The 21,396-nt window shown below is 42.1% G+C and overlaps 3 protein-coding genes across 4 annotated transcripts; 2 read left to right on the top strand and 1 right to left on the bottom strand.

Moving 5' to 3' along the window:
• Positions 1-486: 486 nt before the first annotated feature.
• Positions 487-2,919, bottom strand: LOC114452760 (P2Y purinoceptor 14-like). Its single transcript, XM_028432255.1, has 4 exons — positions 2,871-2,919; positions 1,877-2,027; positions 1,164-1,423; positions 487-1,075 (listed from the first exon to the last, which is right to left on the bottom strand). The coding sequence occupies exons 2-4, from the start codon at positions 2,021-2,023 to the stop codon at positions 487-489; spliced, it is 996 nt and encodes a 331-aa protein (XP_028288056.1). The 5' UTR covers positions 2,024-2,027; positions 2,871-2,919.
• A 397-nt stretch (positions 2,920-3,316) lies between these two features.
• LOC114432155 (microfibril-associated glycoprotein 4-like) lies at positions 3,317-6,530 on the top strand. The gene is made up of 5 exons (XM_028399986.1): positions 3,317-3,454; positions 4,230-4,427; positions 4,652-4,748; positions 4,986-5,153; positions 6,126-6,530. Exons 1-5 carry the CDS (start codon positions 3,317-3,319, stop codon positions 6,410-6,412), a joined length of 888 nt encoding a protein of 295 aa, XP_028255787.1. The 3' UTR covers positions 6,413-6,530.
• A 1,496-nt stretch (positions 6,531-8,026) lies between these two features.
• On the top strand, positions 8,027-21,017 carry trip10b (thyroid hormone receptor interactor 10b). Of its 2 annotated transcripts, XM_028399965.1 has the most exons (15): positions 8,027-8,050; positions 12,745-12,860; positions 12,943-12,996; positions 13,523-13,670; positions 14,069-14,131; positions 14,617-14,721; positions 14,922-15,050; positions 15,205-15,351; positions 15,841-16,002; positions 17,464-17,487; positions 18,675-18,784; positions 18,925-19,057; positions 19,143-19,216; positions 19,322-19,428; positions 19,516-21,017. In XM_028399965.1, exons 1-15 carry the CDS (start codon positions 8,027-8,029, stop codon positions 19,659-19,661), a joined length of 1,542 nt encoding a protein of 513 aa, XP_028255766.1. In that variant the 3' UTR covers positions 19,662-21,017. The 2 variants fall into 2 exon arrangements, with proteins under 2 accessions (XP_028255766.1, XP_028255774.1); XM_028399973.1 differs by lacking the exon at positions 17,464-17,487 and having other exon boundaries at positions 19,516-19,661.
• Positions 21,018-21,396: the final 379 nt, after the last annotated feature.

Here is a 21,396-nt window from a genome sequence, read left to right as displayed (position 1 = left end):
CTTGTTGAGTGTTTATTTTGTAATGTAGTTGGACCATCCATGGTTTGTTGTTTGGTTCATAATACAGGAATAGGATTAGGGCCACTGTTGAGCCATCTTAGGGTCATGTTTTGTTTTACAATTAATTTCATTGTTTGATGGTAGTGTTGCTGGCAACATCACTAAACACATTGAATTGGTTTGATGTCTCTGCACACTGCCTGCCTTCCTGTCAGTGTGACAGGTGTCCTGTGCACAATATACCCACATTTTCACTTCCTGGTAACCGGGTGTGTTAAAATCACCATCAGAATGTAAAACCACATGACATGGTGTTATATGTTAAACAGCTTTATTTCATAGAATCAGTTGCCTGCCCTCACCACATACTCATATCGTGTAGTAAGTCTCACAGTAATAGGTATTCCTATTACTGTGAGACTACAAACATTGCCTTTATTATTGTATGTTTTCAATTATATAAAATATAATCAAACATCATTCTAGTTAGGATGAGCTTGCAGAGATCCATCGTGGGTTAATCTTGATCCTGAGCGCTTTGCAGAAGATAAAGTAGATGAGCGGGTCTAGGCAGACATTGAGGACTGACATGAATGTGGTCAGCTCTATCAGGTAATAGAAAACTTTGCTCCATGAACAGTTCTTCTGCAGGAAGGCACCAGGAAGACGAACTGTGTGGTATGGGACAAAGCAAAAGCAGAAGACACACACCAGCACTAACATGTTCCGGTGTGATTTCACAAGTTTCGCAGAACTGGAGGACGCTGGCTGCCGCTGCTGCACCAGCCGCAGTGTGCGGGAGGTGCTATAGTAGAAGAAGATCAGGGAGATGAGGACAACTAGGAAGGTGACCACAGAGAACGTGTGTAAGATTTTGTAGAGGATGCTGAGCTGTTCACTCTGCAAGGATTCACAGATCACTGTGTTGGTGATAGGTTTCTGGGTATAGAATGACAGGATGACGTATGTGCTCAGGAGAGTTAGGAGGCACACCCAGGTTACCGTGGAGAGGATGTGGGCAGCCTGGACGGTCTGCAGGATGTGAGTTCCCAGAGGATGGACAATCTTTAGGTACCTGGAAAGAGGAGACGTTTAAGGTCAGGATCTGCCTGCTGCTCTGCTCAAAGCATGATAACTGTACTGTACCATCAGTCCCGGCCTACCTGTTAGCGGCAATGTAGCCCATGAACATGATGCTGGCGTATATGTTGATGTAGAGGATGGAGGCTCCGAGGTTGCAGTACAACAGATGGACAGTGACAGACCTGCTTGCATAGTGGGAGATCCGCAGAGGGAGGCTGAGGCACAGAAGGAAGTCAGCAGCTGCCAGGTTCTTCAGGTAGACCATGATGCAGCTGGGTGCCCTCTGGTGGGCCTCGCAGAAGTAAAACCTCATAATGAAGCCATTGAGAATCAATCCAACCTGGAGAGAAGAGAGAGAGAACAAAGTAAGCTTTGAATTTGAGCTATCAGTGAGTCTGAGGGCAGACTAGACCCTGGATTAGTATCCTGTTTTGTGCTTCAAATGGATTTTATATCAAGATACAGTGTGTCTTGATTTAGCTTGGTAGCATTTCCATTAAAATGGAACTGAATTTGGAATTCGCTTATTGTTTTATCACACTTGGTATTTTAATCATTTCAACATAAAAGTCTTCCATATTTGTTTTTCTACTATATGTGTTATGTTGAAACTAAAATGCACTGCTGCAATCATGGTCAGCTAGTGAGTCTGCAGTCAGCTTAGATATGGAAACCAGCCTCGTTTCACTTCACTTCAATTCTGAAACTTTGTCTTGTATCATTTCTACAAGAAATTCAAAACATCTCCATCGACACTCATACAAAGCAAATGATGTGATTGTTTTAAACTCACCAGAAACACCACAGTGTAGACAGCCAAGAGGAAAGGGTAGACTGACGAGTCCGCCTGATCACAGTGAGCCGAAGCATTGGCTTCAAAGTGGTCTGCAGGTGCGGACCAATTGAAGGATGACGCCAGGTTGGTCACTCGATCACTCATTTTCCTGTAAGAATATCAGTAAAGCTAAAGGTTTTGTTTAGAAAGTTTTAATCTTAGAGAAGATGAAGATATCTACACTCTGTGCCCGTCACTGCCAGAGTGTAAATAATCACTTCCTGCAAGGTTTTCACACCAAGCTGAAGCGTGTGGTTATAATGGTGTTAAATGTACGTATTCACCGCACACACACACACACACACAATTTAGAAGCATTTCAACTTCCTGTCAATTTATGAGTAACTTGCCACAATTACCACTGATCAGATACAGGCAAAAATGTCCCAAGCAGCAGATGCGACCATAACATAACATTTGCACATGTTTGATACTCAAGCCTTGTGCTAGCTGATCTCTCCTGCTGATTGACCTTCCAGGAACATGTTGGGAGATCATCCAGGAGGCCTCATACTGTTTCAAAAACATGGGGCACTTCTTCTTCTAGCATTTTGTCCAAGTTAAGTGAAAATGTTGCCATTGTATCTTTGACTTTCATAATCAAATTGATCACAGTCTTGCTATGATGCTGATGCACATTACTGCTACAGTTCCAACTTTATCTTGTGAACAGGAAGAGATACATGAGATAGTGAGTCACACCCAACACACAATGAGGTGTCATCGCAGCAAGCATGGCCACAGAGGTGGAAATGCAGGAACAGGAACCCCAGTGTAATACTATATGAACAGAAGCACATGAAACAGATCCAGTTAACTGTATCTATGCTGGGTTTTTAATGCTGCATACCTTGGTTTGAATGACAGTTACATGAATGAGGAAATATTTCTGTTCTTTGATATGAGCCATTCAGATCAGATGTAATGCCAGTGAAAGCAGTGACACACTTACAAAGTTAGAAAATAGTCAGAGAGATTCTGTTGAGTTCAGTCAGAGCCTGAACAGGTTAAAATGACTAAACTCTGCTGCAACCAGGAAGTGTTATCTGCCATGGGGTGTAAATAAAACATGTGTCATCTGGTATTCCTGTGTTTCCACATACTTCAGTGGCACTATTTGCAAGGACACTGCGTCATCACTGGGTTTTCCACAGAGGACAGAGTTTGATGCTGGGAGTTTCTCCGTTATTGCACAATTGTTTAGTTCTGCTGCTTGTAATTGTGATTGATTTAAAAGCCACATGGCTTCATACATATATGACTGAACAGGTTGATGTTCAGGTCCAATGCAACAACAAAATTAAATCAGCTCCATTTCTACAGGCTATGTAATGTACTGAAGTGAGTCCTTTGATTTAATGAATAACTAGACCTTAGATTGTGAGGTCATGAGGACTCATGAATACATCCACTGTGTCACTGTGGTCCATGTCACATGCTCCCACAGACACACCCAATGTGGCCTATTTAAACCTGCCAGCATGCTCATTGCACACATTAACCCCAGATCTCTCCATGATGATGATGATGATGCAGGTAAGAATTTAAAGCATAATAATAATAATAATAATAATAATAATAATAATAATAATAATAATAATAATAATAATAATAATAATAATAATAATAATAATAATAGCCTCTAGTCTCCAAAAGTCTAAAGTTAAAGACATTTTATTTTACTCTTGTAGCTTTAAATAATCAATAAAGTAATTTATCCCAAATGATAACTGAAATATGCAATTTATAGTGTTATTCCATTGACTTTATAGTTGTTGTTAGTCACACATTAACAGGCAGTGAGCACATGTGTTTACAGACTTTAGACTTGTACACAGAGTACAACACTGTTTGTATACATGTAGATGAGTGTATTTATTGTATCGTTTAGTTTATTTATTCGAGTTTATTGTTTGGTGAGCCTTGACACTGTCATAAATTAACTACCCGGTGCTTTTATGCAGTTAGAAAGTGTTCAGCCTGCAGTTATAACTGTGTACATGATGATAGTAGTTTAAACTTTTTACTTTAGGCCTCATATTAGCAATGAAAGGAAATGGACTACAGGTGATGAGTATGCAAAGTGGCATTCAAGGCACATAAACAACCAGCTCGCTCAGAACACAGTCAAACATTTCCCCAATTATTCAGAGTGATATCACCAACAAGGGGAAAAAATGCAAATTTGTTTCTGTATGCACATATTTAATTTTCAGGTTTGAGATACAGCGTAGAGTGACAGCAGAAACACAAACACAGAGAAACAAGGAAAGAAAGATGCGGATGCAATAATTGCTGTCTTCTCATCCAGGAGACATTTCTCGTAGCTCTGCTGGTTCTTGCAACTTCAGTACACTCCAACTCCCAGTTTTACCTGCCTATCGACTGTGATGACATCTATCGCCATGACAACAAAAGCTCCAGTGGGGTGTACACCATCTACCCAGGAGGTCCCACTGCACCCCTGCGTGTGTACTGTGACATGGATACAGATGGAGGGGGGTGGACTGTGAGTGCAACATTTTTATTATCATGATGTGAAATGTGAAATTGTGAAATTGTGTGTGTGTGTGTGTGTGTGTGTGTGTGTGTTTGGTTGTTTGTACTACAGAATAAATTTGGAAGCACTCCTAGAATGCTGCTAGATAAAAGATCAAAAATTAAAAGTACCTTAAAAAGTCTTTAAAAGAACAACTGAATGAATGTATGTTAAAACCTCACTGTGCCTCTCAGGTGTTTCAGAGGAGGCTTGATGGGACTGAAAGCTTCTTCAGGCCATGGGCACATTATAAAACCGGCTTTGGGAATGTAGCTGGAGAATATTGGCTGGGTGAGTTCCACATGAAACACAACTTTCAAAACATTGAGCCTGCACTGCTCTTCATATGACCTGTGGCCTTGGTGCAGGATGAAAAGTGAAACGTGTGTGCGTGCGTGTGTGTGTGTGTGTGTGTGTGTGTGTGTGTGTGTGTGTGTGTGTGTGTGTGTGTGTGTGTGTGTGTGTGTGTGTGTGTGTGTGTGTGTGTGTGTGTGTGTGTGCGTGTGCGTGTGTGTGTCTTTTTTCCAGGCCTGGAAAACATCTTCCTGCTGTCTGCAAGGAAGAAGAATGAGCTGCGGGTTGACATGGAGGACTGGGAGGGAGGACGGGCCTCCGCTCAGTACGCCTCCTTCTCAATTGAATCTGAGAACACTGGCTATCAGCTTAACCTGGGGAGCTTCACTGGCGGAGCAGCAGGTGAGGGTCACCGTGTGGGTCTTCACTGAAGTTCAGGTGTGGAGTGAGGCCTACACTGTGCAGATGACAATTCTTCCTGTGATAACTGATAACAACAAAACAGTTGCCTCAGGAGAATAAGGCTACTTTATCAGAAGGTAGGGACAAAACGGCTCAGCGCAAAGATTTCTACCTGATGAAAAAAGTGTCCAAACCAAAGACGTGAGAACTGACTTAGATCTGTAAACCATGTTTTAAAACCAACACTTTTCATTTGGAAAGATGAAGACTTTTCAGGTGTGAAGGTCACTAAAATGTTAATGACCTTGTTTTACCAACTTTTGCTTTTTGCATTGCGGCTTGATAATCATTTAATGTCCAGTAAAAACAGGTTAAGCTGACAAGAAAGGAGATGTACAGTGTACAGCAAAGGCAGCTCCAGGGTGTCATATGTATATGTTCTTATGTGTTGTGGAAGTCTGTTGGTGTACTTCCTTTTTGTCAATCTGTATCACGATGTGCCCCGATGCTTGATGTCTGCTGCAGATCAAATTTCCTTTGGGAGAATATTAATAACTACGTTGAGTTGAAAAAAGGCCATGTCATAAATTTGTCATACTCCGCATGGAGACAGAGGAATATTAAAACAGATCTTTAATGTTTTTTGCCCTTAGGGTCTTGCTGTATAATAATAGTGCACATTATGGGTTGTTTTTGTTGCTCTGTTTTAATCCTAAATCTGTGAAGACAGGTGAGAGACTGTGAGAAGATTTATCAGAGCAGCAGTCAGGAGGTATAATATCATGCATTCTTAATAAGTGACAGGTTCAGTGCTCCACCTCTGTTTCCCCTCTAAGTGTGGAAATAATACTAGCAGTTCGCATAATCTAAATAACGCTTTATTTCCTGTACACTGCTGGAGAGCCAATAAAAACCTAATTGGTGGACAGAGTGAAGAGCCTTCATTTCTTAATCTCTGTCTCTGTCTTCCAGGCGATAGTTTGTCAAATCACAACTCCATGAAGTTCACCACTTACGACAAAGACCATGATGAGTGGGACAAAAACTGCGCTCAGCATTTCCTGGGCGGATTCTGGTACAAAGCCTGTCACATGACTAACCCCACTGGTATGTACGCACCTCACGGCGCCATCGGATTTGAAAATGCCCAGTCACTTTGGCATGCTTGGAAGGGCTGGAACTACTCCCTCAAGTCTATTGCCATGAAGATCAGATCAGTGGCCAGGTGCGTGTGCACACATGGGCATGACCAGCTGTAGATTATGGGGGGGAGAACATCATCTCTAGAGCCTGTGTTGTCCTTTAACAATGTATTAACTAAGAAAAGTAATTGCTGTCCTTTTTTTTACTTTTAAATAAATAAATAAACCAAACTTATTTTTTGGCTAATTGTTTCCAATTATGCTCAGCACAGACACATCACTTCCTAATGTCAAGGTTTAGCAGGGTTTTTTTTTACTGTGGTTTACTTATCACCATCTAAATTTAGCCTTAGCAGGCTGACCTGAGGATGAGGCTTCATGTTCTCTAGACACACGGTGTCACTCTTGTGCTGCAGAGCCTCATTATAGGCTGGATCCCTCTGGTCATCCTGGATGATCTGATAGTGTTAGAACACACACACACCCAGCACCCACACAATAGTCTGTGTCAGTCTTTATGTGCCAAGAGGTGTGGTCTCAGCCGGCTGACGTCATTTCACGCATGCAGAGTATTGTGGTGCCGGATAAACAGGAAGACATAAAGCATGTGTTTTGTTTTTTAAAGACAACACTCAACAAATCAGTGGCATGTAACTGCCGCTACCAATATGTATTTTGTCACATCCAGTAATTAGTTTATAGATTGTGCAGCAGAACACGCAAGGTGAATGTAAGCTTTTCTTTACTTTGCAGGTCACTCTTTGCTCAGTTTATTAAATATGATGCATTTGCCAGACACAGCTGCTGGAACACTCACCTGCATCAGCACATAGTCAAAAATCTACTTTTACTCTCAATGTAAAGTGTCACACATATTATAACATAAACATATATGAAGCTGCTGCATTCAAAGTTCAATAAAAGAACAGAGTAATTAGTTGTAAATAGCCTACAGGGATGGCCCTGTATGGCAGCTGTAATTCTATTTTTTTATACTTTGTGTGTCATATACTAGTTTCATGTATAATTAAAAAAATCAACATATAATATTAGAACAGCTGAAGGAGCCAAGACTTTACTTATTGTGCATTTTTCTCTGTCACCTAAACATGTGAGAGAGAGGAGCACTTTTTGTTTGTTTTTATCATTTTAAACTTATGTTGAACAACAACATAAGTGGCTGCACTCATAAATGCTTCATGCTTCAGTCATCTAAGAACAATCAACAATAAATCCTGCTTCACTTCAACACATCCTCCACTGTTTTTAGCTGGAATGATTCCTGGTAAGTGATCATCGTGTTAAACTGTCCAACAAATGTGAGTGTTTATTCAAAAGGATCCGGTTTAGTGCGCAGACTCTCAGTTAGGATGACAATAACGTCAGCTGCTCCTTTAAGATAAAGGACTCTCTCTCTCTCTCTCTCTCTCTCTCTCTCTCTCTCTCTCTCTCTCTCTCAGGACTCAAACTTGTTTCAGGAAAAAGCGCCTGCACGTTTTTTTCTGCTCTCTGCTGGAAGAAACAGGACAGCCGTGTCCGTGCCAAGGAGAAGGCGTAGACTTCCTCCAAACATTTCCTCCGCCATCTCCACTTTCGAGCCTCGGAGTTTAGTTGAATCTTTGTTGCGAGTGGAGTTTGTCTCTTGTTTCATGTTTGCCTCCACCTGGTCGCTGCTGCGGTCGCTGTAGTTTAAGGGATTCCTCCTCTTGCTCCATCTGAACTTTCGCAGACATGGACTGGGGAACGGATCTGTGGGTAAGTTGACAGCTGACCCAGGGGAAGCGGAGCCCTGTGGGATAAGTATCCGCAGACTTCAACATCCCCTCAGATCAGGCTGCTGTGCTGTGCTGTTGTTTTCGTGGACACGGTGTGTTGAGGCAGGCCTGTGTTAGGTCAGACAGCAGCAGCAGGAGTGTATGAAGCCTGCAGCCTGAGGGTTTCGCAACCCCTGCTGCTGCTGCATACCTTATCATAAGCAGAGGGGAAAGAGGAGCGCTTTTCGGCTGTGCGCTCTTATCTACACACTGTGTGCTCAAGGTGTGTGCTCCACCAGCCTCTCTCCTTCCTGTTCTGCTCCTCATGCATGCCCAAACCTGAGCTCGCTCTGTGGCTGCTCCTCTCAGGAAGTGTCAGAATGTGAAAGTCCCGATGTGACTGCATCTGGTCAGCTGTGAATCACAGCTCACACACCAGGTCTGTGAGGAGGTCTTTAATCTGAGTTTAAAATCTGAGTTCTGTGTTTAAGTGAGAGAAAGTGTGAGAAAAGAAGAGGTGATGTCACATCGCTGGGTCTGTTTGAGCCACAGACAGGAAGTGTTCAGAAGTTGTTTAATATTATGTTGATCAGCTACATTAACCATTTCATGACAGTCAAAATGTCCTGGTGCTTGTTGTTTCTAATGAAACGGATGTATTTCTGTGATTTGTGCTCAGATTCTGGCCTCTGACTCCACAGTTAAACAGAGTCTGGGTGAGGCTGTGTGTGTGTGTGTGTGTCAGTGCTGCGTGTGTTTATAAAGAGTTAAACATTCAGAATCAACCAACTGCTGTGGTTTGTTGTGTGTTTGGCATCTGCACTACACTTGAGTTGATTAACCAGTTTAATGGGAGTTTATTAACACCTATTCCTGTAATGCAGTACACACTTTCAGTAGTTTCCAGTCACAGTCTACAAACACAGTCTGATTAGTGTCATGCCAGGAAGTGTCAGACATTCTTTTTTTATTCTTCGTTAAATAGTTTCAGCTTTGTTTGCCCCAACATGCTGCTTGTGCTTATTAACAGTTAGCTGAACATCTTGAGAACTCAGACCAACAAATTGAAGATGTTATAGGTTCTGGGGAGGTGTGATGGCTACTGGTTGCTACAGTAACTGAATAACCAATTAATAAAAAAACAAATACAAATTAAATGAATCATTATGAGGAGTCCTGACTTGACTTTTATGTGACCAGAGTGACCTGAAGCAGGATCTCCTCCTCCGTGCAGCACCATGCCTCAGTGCAGCTCACACCAACATGGCTGTCACCTTGTATGACAACATGACCGACCATGAAAGGAGAGTTAGTCAGTTCTGTAACAGCAAACATCCATCACCATGCACATCATTTCTTTCTGAAAGGACTCTGTTGCTGGTGGTGCGGTGGTTAAGCACTGTTGCCTCACAACAGGCTCTTAGGGTTTAATTCCATCTGGGGCCGTTCTGTTTGCAGATTTTCATTGTACTCGGTGCATAATGACAATAAAGACCCTTCGTTCAGAAGGTGAAGGACTTTGCCTCAATGTAAAAGAAGAAGGGAGCTGTTGTTGTGAGAATAAAAAGTAAATAAAAGAAATAAACCTGTGATTGCACTGAACAAATCCGTCCAAACCTTCTGATTTGGATGGCTGGATTTTGTGTGAGAGCAGTTTTAAGTTCACATTTCGTCCTGTGATGTTTCTAACATGTGTCTGTAACATCACAGACCTGCAGCTCTTTGCACTGAGACCTGGTCCTTTCATTAGAAGGGTCCCACCCTGCAGCCTGCATGTTAAAGGCCTGAAACTAATGTCCATAGGCTACGGTTTAGAAACAGTAAAACAAGGAGAAACAATGGTCGAAGGGCAAAGTCTATCAGATAAGCACGCTGCTGCACCCTTCAGGTGGGTCATAAGTGAAGATGGACAGAGATGGGATGGAGTAATACACTTATACACATTTGCTGCATTACACCTTTAAGGTTGGAAGCATCGTCTCGCTCTGACTCCTCCTCACTGAGGATGATGTACAGATTTACTATGACTTCAGCCACATTCCCCCTGAGTCCAGCCTGACATATTTAATGTCTTTGTACATTTTGTAAGAGTGTAAAATTAAGTTCTGTTGGTTTGAACGATGTTTGGCTGCACAGCATAACTATGTAATGACTGACCAGCAACAGGTCAGTTAAAACTGCTAGCAGCTGTAAATATGACGTAGTCCAGGAGCTGTCAAAACCCTGAACACGCCCAGCCCCAGTCGAGGACTTTATCACACTTAATGTGAAAAAAACAAACCGCTCTATCTCCGCTTGACTCAAAAAAGAAAAGTGTGTGTACAGACAGAATAAGGAGGTGCTTTGTAGAATCAGCGGGGAGGTATGTGGACTCTGGGTCAGCCTCGCTGTTCCCAGACCACCTTACCTGGTTCCACTCTATGTGGAGCAGCATCTCTACACTGAGGACCTTCCAGATGTCTTCACCCAGATCTTTCATGACCAAAAGTGAGGGTAGCGACATAGATAGACACATTGTTCATATTTTATCAGTTGAGACATTACTGGAGTTTTACTAGTTTTTTCTTGAATTCTACCCATTCAAGCTGCTCTACTAGAAATCCAGTAATGTCTGAGGAGGTAACTCACACAGTATGAATATTTCCTTGAAAGCATGTTTTGAGGTTGGTTATTTAATGTGATCTCAGTGTTTAGGAGTCTATCAGTAGAGTGATGAGTGGCTTTCGTACAAAAATGTAGGTAAAGACTCAAAACACGGACAAAGGTACGGACACCCGTCTGTTACATCGCCATTTTGAAACCTTGGGTTTGCCATTTTATCTGCTGCCATCTTGGGTTGGTTGCACACCACTGGGCTGTAAATAAATATCCCTCTGTGAGGATAAGAACAGTGTTGAAGCTCAGTGTGGTTGTTCCAGCAGACAGTCAGTGATGACACCCACCTGTCACTTAAACGGGGTCACACCCTTATTCATTGCAGTTTAAATGGTAAGATCTATGAAAGTGTTTACAAGTTGTTGGTGCAGTCAGTCTTGTTATGAAGGCTGGAATCTGACCTCAGATCAGCTGGGATCAGGAAACGCGTCACAGTGAGGGGTGGGACTAGTCTGACTGGTTCCAGGGATTGGAGAGGCCCCTGGGACCGTCAGTCACAGGGCGGAGGTTCACACTGAGCTAATGATTATCTCATTCCTGAACTCTCTCTCACAACCATTTCCTCTTCACTCACAAACATGTAAATGTATCACATGAAAGTAATTGGGCATAGCAGCAGAAGTGAGGAATAATTACAGGAATTTATCTTCATATGCTCTTTAAACTCAGCACCAGCATTCACTGATTGTTTCTCAGACAGGAGCTTTTTTTCACAGAGTACCTCACTTCGTCGTGCCCTCTATCCTGTTCTTTCCTCCCCCCTTGTATTCAGGACATCTCTAACTGTGTTACCACATGATCTCCATTTAGCTTCCTCCTCCTCTGAGGACCCTGTATTGGTGTCTCTGCAGAAGACCCTGCAGCCAGAACACACACACACACAGCCAAAAGGTGGAGTCCTCCTTTGTATTTCACAAGAGACACAATGTGGGAACCACCCTGAGGCTTGATACGACCACATTCTCTGGTGTCCATTCAAATGACTGTTTGTGTATTGAGTTTGGTGGTTACATTGATGAGGGCACATTTGTCTTCTTTACTTTATGTCATTAGTACGCTATGGGGACAGAGATGACAAATGTTACCTGTCCAACAGGTTTGTGTGTGTAAAGAGAAACAGGAATGTTGAAAGAAGAGTATCGCCGGTGTTCACCTTAATGCTCTGCTACCTTTGTACATGTGTGTTTGTGTCGTGTGTAGATTCTTTTTTTTAAATTAGTAGCTGAAGAGACTGTCTGATTAAATGTGTTGCCTTTTAATTTAAGTGCAAACCATCAGTCAATCAACAGAAAATTAATCAGCAACACAATCAAGTTCCAGCTTTGTTTTATTAACTGAATATAGTGGTAGGCTTGGAGGGATGGGACATGTAAGAGGGGATTTTTGGGCTGTGTGATGGCATTTGTGACAATTTGCTAACAAGAATATGAAAATGATAAGTATATTTGGGCTTTAAATATATGCCATTTGTTTTGTTTGGGGTGGGAGACATCACCATGCTAGCCATAAAATAAAGTGGAGAAGCTTCTTAGTATTCCTAGTAAAGTGTGTGTTGGGTAAAAGTGCCTCATGGCCAGATTGTGACAGGCCAGTGTGTCAGGCACTTATTGAAACTGTAGACATCAGTAGTATTTCCTCATATTTTCTTGGCCAAGTTGACCCAATAAGAAAATTGAATATCAGACATGGTGGAGTTAGAGATTTGAAATTTAATTACTTTGCAAGCGGCATGTGTCTAAAACAAGGTGGCAGGAGACATTTAATCTGCTGATTATGATATTGATTGATTGGTTGTTTGTGTAATGTCCTTACATTGTTAACTTTGTCATGTGATTGATTTAGTCATAATTCTGCTACACTGATGTAGTCTAGTCACCCTTGACAATAATACAGCTTACTTTCATTTTCAAAGTGCTGCTGTTACAATGAAAAAATAACCTTGAGACCGCACTGTGTCAGCTGTGTGCTACACATATCTATCCCAGCTGTGTGTGTGTGTAAACATCACACATAAACAGGTGTGACTCTGTCTTCCTGTAGGACCAGTATGATGTCATCGACAAGCACACACAGTCTGGCCTTGACCTGGTGGAGCGTTACATAAAGTTCGTGAAGGAGCGCACAGAGATAGAACAAAACTACGCCAAGCAGCTCAGGTGTGTGTGGATTGTTGTTTTATCAGTTTATTCATCTACTGCACGTGTGATAGTAACACTGTTTTTGTACACTGTCTAACAGGAATCTAACAAAGAAATACACCAAACGTGGAAGCAAAGATGAGCAAGACTGCAAGTAAGCGACACAATAACGTGTAGTTTCCCATCTCATTTCATTGACTTGCTTTCAGACATTCTCATTTCTGCTGCTGTAAGTCGGGCAGACACGCTTCCTGTTCTTGTATGATAATGCAGATAAATTGATTATGCTGGCAGGTTCATTATGCCTCTGAAATCTTCAGGTATTTTTAAACTGAGAAGTTTTGCAAACCTATCATTTCTTATCAGTTAGAATGACTCTGCTTGTTGATGGTGCATGCTGACTTTATCTGTAGCTGTAGCTGAAGTTAAGGCTGAACCTCCTGCCAGCTTCTTGTCAAGTAAAGGGTCATAATTTTGTAGCGCGCCCCATCAATATTATAGCAGACAAATAAATGATTTATGTACCAGTTACCTGGAACAACATGTTTTCTGATGTAACCTAATAATAAATCTACCTCAGAAATCAAGTACATATGTAGAGAGGCTGCTGTTGGTCCTGGAACATGAAGGTTTGAGGCTCAGAGCACATAATTATGTTGGTCTTTCCTTCCCTGTCACAGATTCAGCAATCATGCGTCATTCCAGGAGATCCTGAACGAGCTCAACGATTATGCTGGGCAGCGAGAGCTCATCGCTGAAAACATGATGACGGGCATCTGTGTGGATCTCACTAAATACCTTCAGGACATCAAACAAGAGCGAAAAACAGTGAGTTTGTACATTTTTTATTATTATTATTATTTTATTTATTGAACTAGGACAGTGCACATTGATCAACATATCAGCATCAATGTAAACATGCCAGAATTAGCACAATAGCTACATTTCATCCGTCGTTCTAGGGCAGGCACATACCATAAAACAGACATTATACCAATCATTTGAAGACATAACAGTTCACATGTAGACATTCCATGCCTGTGTGCTAGACACCACCATTTGGCTAAAATTTAGTCCTGCGTCTTTGTATGTTGCAGTCTCCCCTAGTCAAAGCTCTGGTATTTACCGGTACTCTATTGCTATTTTTATTTTTACATATTAAGACTAATTTGTGTGCATCATTGTCCTAAACTAGTCCATTTATTGCAAACATTTTCTGTCCACAGCACCTCTCTGAGGCAAAGAAGGCCCAGCAGACCCTAGAAAGCAGCTTTAAGCATCTAGAAAGTGTGAGTGAGGCTTTTATTGTGAAATATTTGCTAATAATGGAGGATAAAGGACAAAGTGCTGTGGAGTTAATCCACAACTTTTAATTCTGTAGAATGATGACTTATAAAGCATGAATCTATCTCTTTTATGTGTGTTTTACTTTAATTCTACCTTCATATACTAATCACACTAACCCCAAAGGCCAGTGTAATTCTACATGTGGCTTTTTCCCTCTTACAGTTGTCCCTCATTATAGTGGTTGGACAAATCAGTTGTCTTGCTGTGGGGGAACAGTGGCACCTACATCAGTTCTTATAAAGATCTTAACATTGTGTGGAATAAGTTTGTGTGGCAGAAACTCTGAACCCATGACATAGTTGCCCAAAGGCAATAAAGTATATTTTAAGTGTATGACTCAAGTCCCAGACTTTGGCATTGGTGACAGTACCAGCGCTGAACTCATTAGAGAATATTTAAGTTTATTTGTCTGTGTTCATGCCTCCAGATAAAGAAGCGCTTTGCCAAAGAGTGGGCGGAGGCTGAGAAAGCCACACAACAGGCAGAGAAAACAGAGAACGACCTCAATGCCACCAAACTCGACGTCGAGAAAGTAAACACACACACACACACAGCATCCAGAACTGAGTTTTTTTTGTGGAGAGAATAAGTCCTTGAACTCCCCTTGTGTTTCTCCCCCTCTCCTTCTCCCTGCATCTGTTCCTGCATTCCTTGCACTTTGCATTTCTTCGTCTTCCTGCCTCCTCTCATCTTCTTCTTTTCTGTCCTTGTGTCTGCGCTTCATTCTAAAAGGCCAAGCTGCACGCCCATTCCCGCGTGCACACAGCAGAGGAGTCCAGGAACGACTATGCAGCACAGCTCCAGAAATACAACAAAGAACAGAATGGCTTCTACTACTCAGAGATACTGCAGATCTTCAATGTGAGACAAAGACACATGTAAACACCCGCACCTGCTGATGTGGCATGCTGTAATAGAAACCAGACACACCCTGCTATTGTCCCTCCTCAGTGATGCATGCAAATACACTGTAATATGAAATCAAAGGAGGCTGTTGGTTGTGTGTGCTGAACAGAACCTGCAGGACATGGATGAGCGGAGGATCCGGCGGCTGGCACAGGGCTACTGCCAGTTTTCAGACATTGAGAAGAAGGTGCTGCCCATCATTTCCAAGTGTCTGGAGGGAATCTATGCAGCAGGGGGGAAAATTGATGAGAAACAGGCAAGTGTGACGAGTACAGGTGTGCACATGGTCTGACTGTTATGGCTCTTGGATGGGTACAGGTTCATGTCCTGGTAGTTAGTTTGAGGAGTACATATGTTTGAAGAGGTGACACCACCCTGTCCTCTCTGTGAAGCTGGTTGACATAATGTAATTTAGCATAATGGCCGGACACTCAGTGATGTCCCCTGTCTCTGTCTGGAAAGAACAAAATCACACAAGCAGGACCTCCAGAGCTAAGAATGTATCATGGTATCATGTCTTGTTCTGTTTATTCTACGTAAAAGCTACATAATGAACACACACATCCTGAAGGATATAGTAACTTTCTGTAGTAAGTATGAGGAGGAAACCAACAGAGACACAGATTTTTTTTTGCAACCTCATCTTTAGTCTAACACTAGTCCAGGGTCCATCTATTAGGAGCCACACTCCTCTTTAAATCTGTTTTAGTTGTTTTGATGCGAGTCTGTTTGTGTCTGCTTTCAGGACTCGATACTGTTCATAGAGCAGAACAAGTCTGGTTTTGATCGACCTGGGGACGTGGAGTTTGAAGACTACATACAGGGAATTAAACCAGCAACCTCTGACTCCAGCCTCAACCCGCCAAAAGCACGCGGCAAACTTTGGCCTTTCAGCAAGAAAAACAAGGTGAACCTGCACACTAAATTCAGCTCTCATTGAGTTTGGCACTATCTGCAGCTCTGCTCTCTGCTTCTTATGCATGAGACGCCTGAATATCCTCTCTGTCCTGTTCTTAAAATGCACTTTCAGTAATGTGGGCCAATGTGTGTTCATCAAGCTAAAGTTATCCTGCAAGTTTGAAACTGATAAATTGATAGTAGCAGCATAGCAGTACTCTCTCCCCTGGTCTCTCCCCTTCACTTTGCCAAGTCTGAGGGCGACAAGTTTTCAAGAAGTATTTCACACTCTACTCTTGCACTGTTCTGAGTATGATCATAGTGCACTGCATGTCTTTGTGAGCAGACTAAGGCTAAGACTAAGACTTTAGGCACTAAAAAAAATAGAGCAACACACACATTCAAATTCTAGCTGATTGTTTATTATGTGTGAGCTTCCCAGTGCCTCAAATCCTCCTGTGTACAGATTAATACACATTTAGCATGGTTCATTGGAAGGCACTGCTCCAGCACAGGATTAAACAATGCCATGCTTTGTTTGTAGGATCAGTTCATTGTTGGTTTTGGTATTTTAGTGGAATTAATAGGATTTGTTGACATAAGCAAAAACATCATCAAATCTTAGAACAGTGGTTATAGTGGCTGAACCTGTATTTTTGCTGGCAAGAGCAATATAGACAGAGAGTTCTCGACAATCATTTGTGCATCTGAAGAAATAAAAGCTGTAAAATCACCAGTTGTTAAATCCAGGAGAGCGGGACCAGCTCACTTCCTGCTCTTGTCAGTTACACTGTCTCATAACAATGCCTTAAAACACACACTTAGACAGAAACCCCAGCACACATTCCACTCATGTCTTACCCCACCGCCCTTTTGCCCTCAGGGACCAATTCTAATTCCAGTTTACTGCACAGACATGCCCCAAACACCCCTTGCTCTCTCTTTAACTCCTTAACCACACTGTTACTTCTGCACCTCTTTTTGACTCACTCCCCTCTCTTCTTCTTTTGTCTTGTCATTACCAGTGTCATTTCCTCCCTCCTCTTCTCTCTTCTTTTGCTCCCTCTTCCTTGTCCTTTTTTCTCCCCTCTTCAGTTCGTCCCACCATCTTCCTCTCCCCCGTTCCCGCCCGGCAGCAACCCCTTTTCTCTCCCCTTCTCTAAGCTGCAGCGCTCCCACCTCTCTCTCTGTCTGCGGGAGTTTAATCAATCTGTCAAAACCAGGAGGATTTCCACCTTAAAGACATTGCACAAACTATGCCTGGTGAGTGACTGTCCCATCACAGCCAGCTTGTGTTTAGGTCTGAGCTCTCCTGTAAACGTCTGAGGGATGCATTCACCTTCGTGAGCTACGGTTCCTGTTCCTTTGTAAAAACGCTTAATGTGCTTGACGTGCTTGTTGTGTAAGTGTTTCCCATGTGGTCTGTTTGTTGTACACCTGCCTCATACTCATGTCATGTGTCTCTGTCTAGATATCACGTGCTGAAAAAAACATGGTAACACTCATATACATAAAGGTGGATTAGAGGATCTGGTTGCTGGATTGTTTTAAAGGGGAAGCGCAAAAAAGTAACTCCACACTGGAAAATGGAAAAAAAATGTCTTCAAAGTGTATTTAATATGGTGCACATATCCTTTATCCAAACCCTTGCATATTACAATTCAAACATTCAAAAAATCAAGCACACCTGTAGTCACAGCAGCGTGTGGTCTGTTGAAAGAGCATGAACCTCTGTGGCAGTGCAAGCTTTGAGTAGTTACTCTCTAATTAACAAGTTCAGTTTTCAGGGGTGTTACTTCACATTTTTATTTAGAGAAGTGATGATTGATGACCTTTTTTTGGCCTAAAGTAGAAGGAGACAAATCAAACTACTTTTATTACATGCACATGCAAACCTGCTCAGCTCTGTCAGACTGTGCTGATTTGCAGTACCTGGAAACAGAAGTATCACAAACATTATCTGCTCCAAACTTTTAGCATAATCAAAGAGCTGACAGCAGTGAGAGCTGGGTGTCCTTCTTCCTTAGTCCACAAACGTGTCAATCACTCTTCATATCACAGCTTTCCTTCTCAGTGATGGCATACAGATGTATAACGTTTAAGTCTCTCTGCTGTGAACTGAATCAGATTCATTTGAAATCAAAAGCAATACTTCTTCCCAAAAAATAAAAAACCTGGAGCGTAGCTGTCCCCTCCACTCTGAATAATCCACAGAACATGCTGTGTGAGCACTTCTCCTGGAAATAAGTCGGTTTGAAGCATTCATATTGAGTCTCTTGACTTTTAAGTATCTCCAGGTAGGCACAAATTCAGGCCCCACTTCAACTTTATCAGTGTTTGAAAGTTTTTTAATAAAAAGATTGACTCAAAAACTATTGATCCAAAATTTAGTTTAAAAGAATGAAGCACATGTCGTCCATTTATAGATGTTTCTATAAAATGAATGAATGAATTATCCCAAACGTGAATAAGCACATGAAGCAGTGATGGGATCACAGCAGAGAGTCCTCGGTTTTTACCTTGAGCGAGGTTTTGTTTCTCTTGTGTGTTTGTGGTGTTGTTTTAGAAGCAGTGGGGAAAACAAGGACAGGGAGGAGTGACATCTGGTGGTGAGCATTTATGAGGGTGCTGTTTACACAAGGCTCTGGAGACTTACTCTGTGCAATATTTGTGTTTGTGTAGCTGCCTGCTGCAGAAGACTTCTCTCACCTTCCTCCAGAGCAGAGGAAGAAGAGGCTGCAGGGAAAGATTGACGAGATAACCAAAGATCTCCATAAGGCGCAGGATCAAAGGTGAAAACATCAACAAGAGTATCACAGCACGTCTGAGAGCACGTCTGCTTATCAGCAGACAGAAACTTCCTTAATCAGTGCTCACGTTTCCAAAACAATACCTCTTCCTCTCTCTCTCTCGCTCTCTCTCTCTCTCTCAGTGATGCTCTGGAGAAGATGAAGGGTGTGTACGAGCAGAACCCACAGATGGGAGATCCCTCCAGCTTGGAGCCTCAGATCACAGAAACGACCAACAACATTGGCCGTCTGAGGGCGGAGCTCTGCAAATATGAGGTTTTCACACCAAGATACACAGTCAGAATGAGGGTGTGCACACACTTTCCATTAGGGATTAACCCTTGTTGCTGGTTTATGACAGACATGGCTGTCAGAAGCTGTAGGAGGAGAAGAATCACTATCGCCAGTCACTATCAACAACAACTCTCAAAACAGGTAAGGCCTAATCTTACCTAATCAAAAAAAGCGAAGCTGGCTGTTTACTATCAGTGTCTTTAAATGTGAAGGTTGGAAGTTGATTTATTTTATGTGCATCTCCAGCGCTGTAACCGCTGACCCGTCTCAGAACATCTACACTGAGTTTGATGATGACTTTGACGACATAGAAGCTCCTGTTGGCCAGTGCACGGCTCTGTACACATTTGAAGGTACATTTTATGAGTCACACTCATCTTTATTTATAAATAGTTCTCCTTTTAGCCCTTTATACATCTCTTATGTGTGTTTACATGCAGGCAACAGCGAGGGCACCATTTCCATCACAGAGGGAGAGCTGTTGAGTATAATGGAGGCGGATAAAGGGGACGGATGGATGAGAGTCCTCAGAGCCAACGGAGAGGAGGGCTATATACCATCAGCCTATGTCAAATTTGCCTCCTAACTTCCCTCACAGAGCTAATGGGGGAAGTTAAGAGCTAAAAGGTGAATGCAAAGTCATCCAAGATAATTGAAGCAGCTCACTGCATCTTTTATCTCAGCCGGTGACGCGTATGTCGAGATGAAAGTGAGTGATTATAAAGCTTGTTATCGAGGCTGATTGCAGTATCGTACGCTCTCTGTCTCTGTGGCAGGAGACGCAGCCTGTGAGTCCTGTCTGATCTTTATTGATTTCAGTTCTGTTCAAACTTTTGAATGTATACCTGAACTTTGCGTCACACTGTTAAGTGACGACATATTCGGCATCATAGTAGCCTAACGCTATCTGCCCACTTGACTTTCCCCACTGCCAATTCTAATAACCTGCTGACCTTTTCCTTTTCGTAACACCTACTCTGCTCCAACCCCCTTTCAGACTGCATAATGTGAGTCTTTTGTAACAAAGTGATATGATGTTTTATGACTTTTAACTGGATGAAAACCACTACTCTATAGGGAGTGCACAAAATCTGAATGGACGGTGACGGTCTGCAGTTTTTCTGTCTGTCTTAAGAGTAATCAGGTGCCCAGAGTGAAACAGGGTGTCTTGTTGTCATCTTCACTCCTGTTTATGCCGAAAGATCCCTTCATACGTGTGCTTCCAAAACTTTTTGTGGGAGATGTTGATTTTCAAATGTTGCACTTTTATTGCATCCAAATGCTGCTGCTGCTTTTCTTTGGGTTTAACTCCTCCCTCACTGTCAGGTCACATATGCTGATAGTCTACATGTGCAGCATTTCGGTAGATCAGTAAAGTTTTCACCAAGAAGAACCAGCTTTTATCAGAGAATGGGTTTGTTTGGAAATGCGACAATCAGTTTTCTTTGCATATCCTTTCTTTAAATTTGCCCATTAAAAGATCCATTTCAGGAGTGTGAGTCAGGCTGATTTCAGAGTTTCTTCGGCCTCTGATTGTTACTGTCTCCTGCAGCTCAGCAGAGAAACGAGAAGGAATAAAAAGGGATTTCATTCTAGAAATGCTGTAATTAGTTTCCACAAACTGCTGAAGCTTCATATTAGCTTGAAACTACTTTGGAATACATGTTTACAGTGATGTTTTTTTTCCATCACATGCATTGTTCTTGAGAGGGAAAATGACAGCATGCAAAACCTGTTTCAGTAGCCAGGTGTGTACTATGATGACAGACTTGAAACAATATGAACATATCCTTTAACTTTCTATCATATTTTGTAGTTTCTGTTCTGCAGAAAGGTTTGAGACGGAAGCTTTTGTGAATTTTAAGCACGGTGTGGTCGAAACTAAAGGGAAGGCACAGTGGTAGAAAAGATATAATGCAATAAAAAAATAAATACATAGCTAGTTATTGTATGTTTCCTGTGAATCACCTGTGTTTGAGGTTGCAGCCACAGTGCAGCTGGAGAGATCACTGGGCCATCAGATCTGATGAATCAGATTGGACTACAGGCATTAGCTCAGACTCTTCTTCTCTTTTGACTTTTGAAGTGACTGCACTCAGTGTTACAGCAGTTTCACTTCTGATGGTCAGTTGGTTCCTCTTTATGTTTCTCTGTCTGGTTTCACATGACAACTGTTTCATATTTTGAGACTCTGGGTGTCAGAATCACCCTCCTCCACATATATGCCTAAAGGTTTTAGTGATTATTCTTACTTGAACTCTCAATGGCCCTTTCAAGCAAAATGATGCAAAGAAAGGATTAGCAGACATATTTCAAGTAGA

Source organism: Parambassis ranga, chromosome 1, assembly GCF_900634625.1.
Source record: "Parambassis ranga chromosome 1, fParRan2.1, whole genome shotgun sequence".
Lineage (NCBI taxonomy): Eukaryota > Metazoa > Chordata > Actinopteri > Ambassidae > Parambassis > Parambassis ranga.
This window is presented reverse-complemented; position numbering and strand designations above follow the sequence as displayed.

Bases quoted from the DNA above. Each gene is read 5' to 3' on its own strand.
- LOC114452760 (XM_028432255.1), bottom strand. From the start codon at position 2,023: ATGAGTGATCGAGTGACCAACCTGGCGTCATCCTTCAATTGGTCCGCA. The intron at 1,424-1,876 runs GTGAGTTTAAAA...TCTTCTCTCCAG, and splicing joins TCTACACTGTGGTGTTTCTG to GTTGGATTGATTCTCAATGG. The intron at 1,076-1,163 runs GTAGGCCGGGAC...TCCTCTTTCCAG, and splicing joins GGCTACATTGCCGCTAACAG to GTACCTAAAGATTGTCCATC.
- LOC114432155 (XM_028399986.1), top strand. From the start codon at position 3,317: ATGAATACATCCACTGTGTCACTGTGGTCCATGTCACATGCTCCCACA. The intron at 3,455-4,229 runs GTAAGAATTTAA...CTTCTCATCCAG, and splicing joins TGATGATGATGATGATGCAG to GAGACATTTCTCGTAGCTCT. The intron at 5,154-6,125 runs GTGAGGGTCACC...TCTGTCTTCCAG, and splicing joins CTTCACTGGCGGAGCAGCAG to GCGATAGTTTGTCAAATCAC.
- trip10b (XM_028399965.1), top strand. From the start codon at position 8,027: ATGGACTGGGGAACGGATCTGTGG. The intron at 19,058-19,142 runs GTTTTCACACCA...GGTTTATGACAG, and splicing joins CGGAGCTCTGCAAATATGAG to ACATGGCTGTCAGAAGCTGT. The intron at 19,429-19,515 runs GTACATTTTATG...GTTTACATGCAG, and splicing joins GGCTCTGTACACATTTGAAG to GCAACAGCGAGGGCACCATT.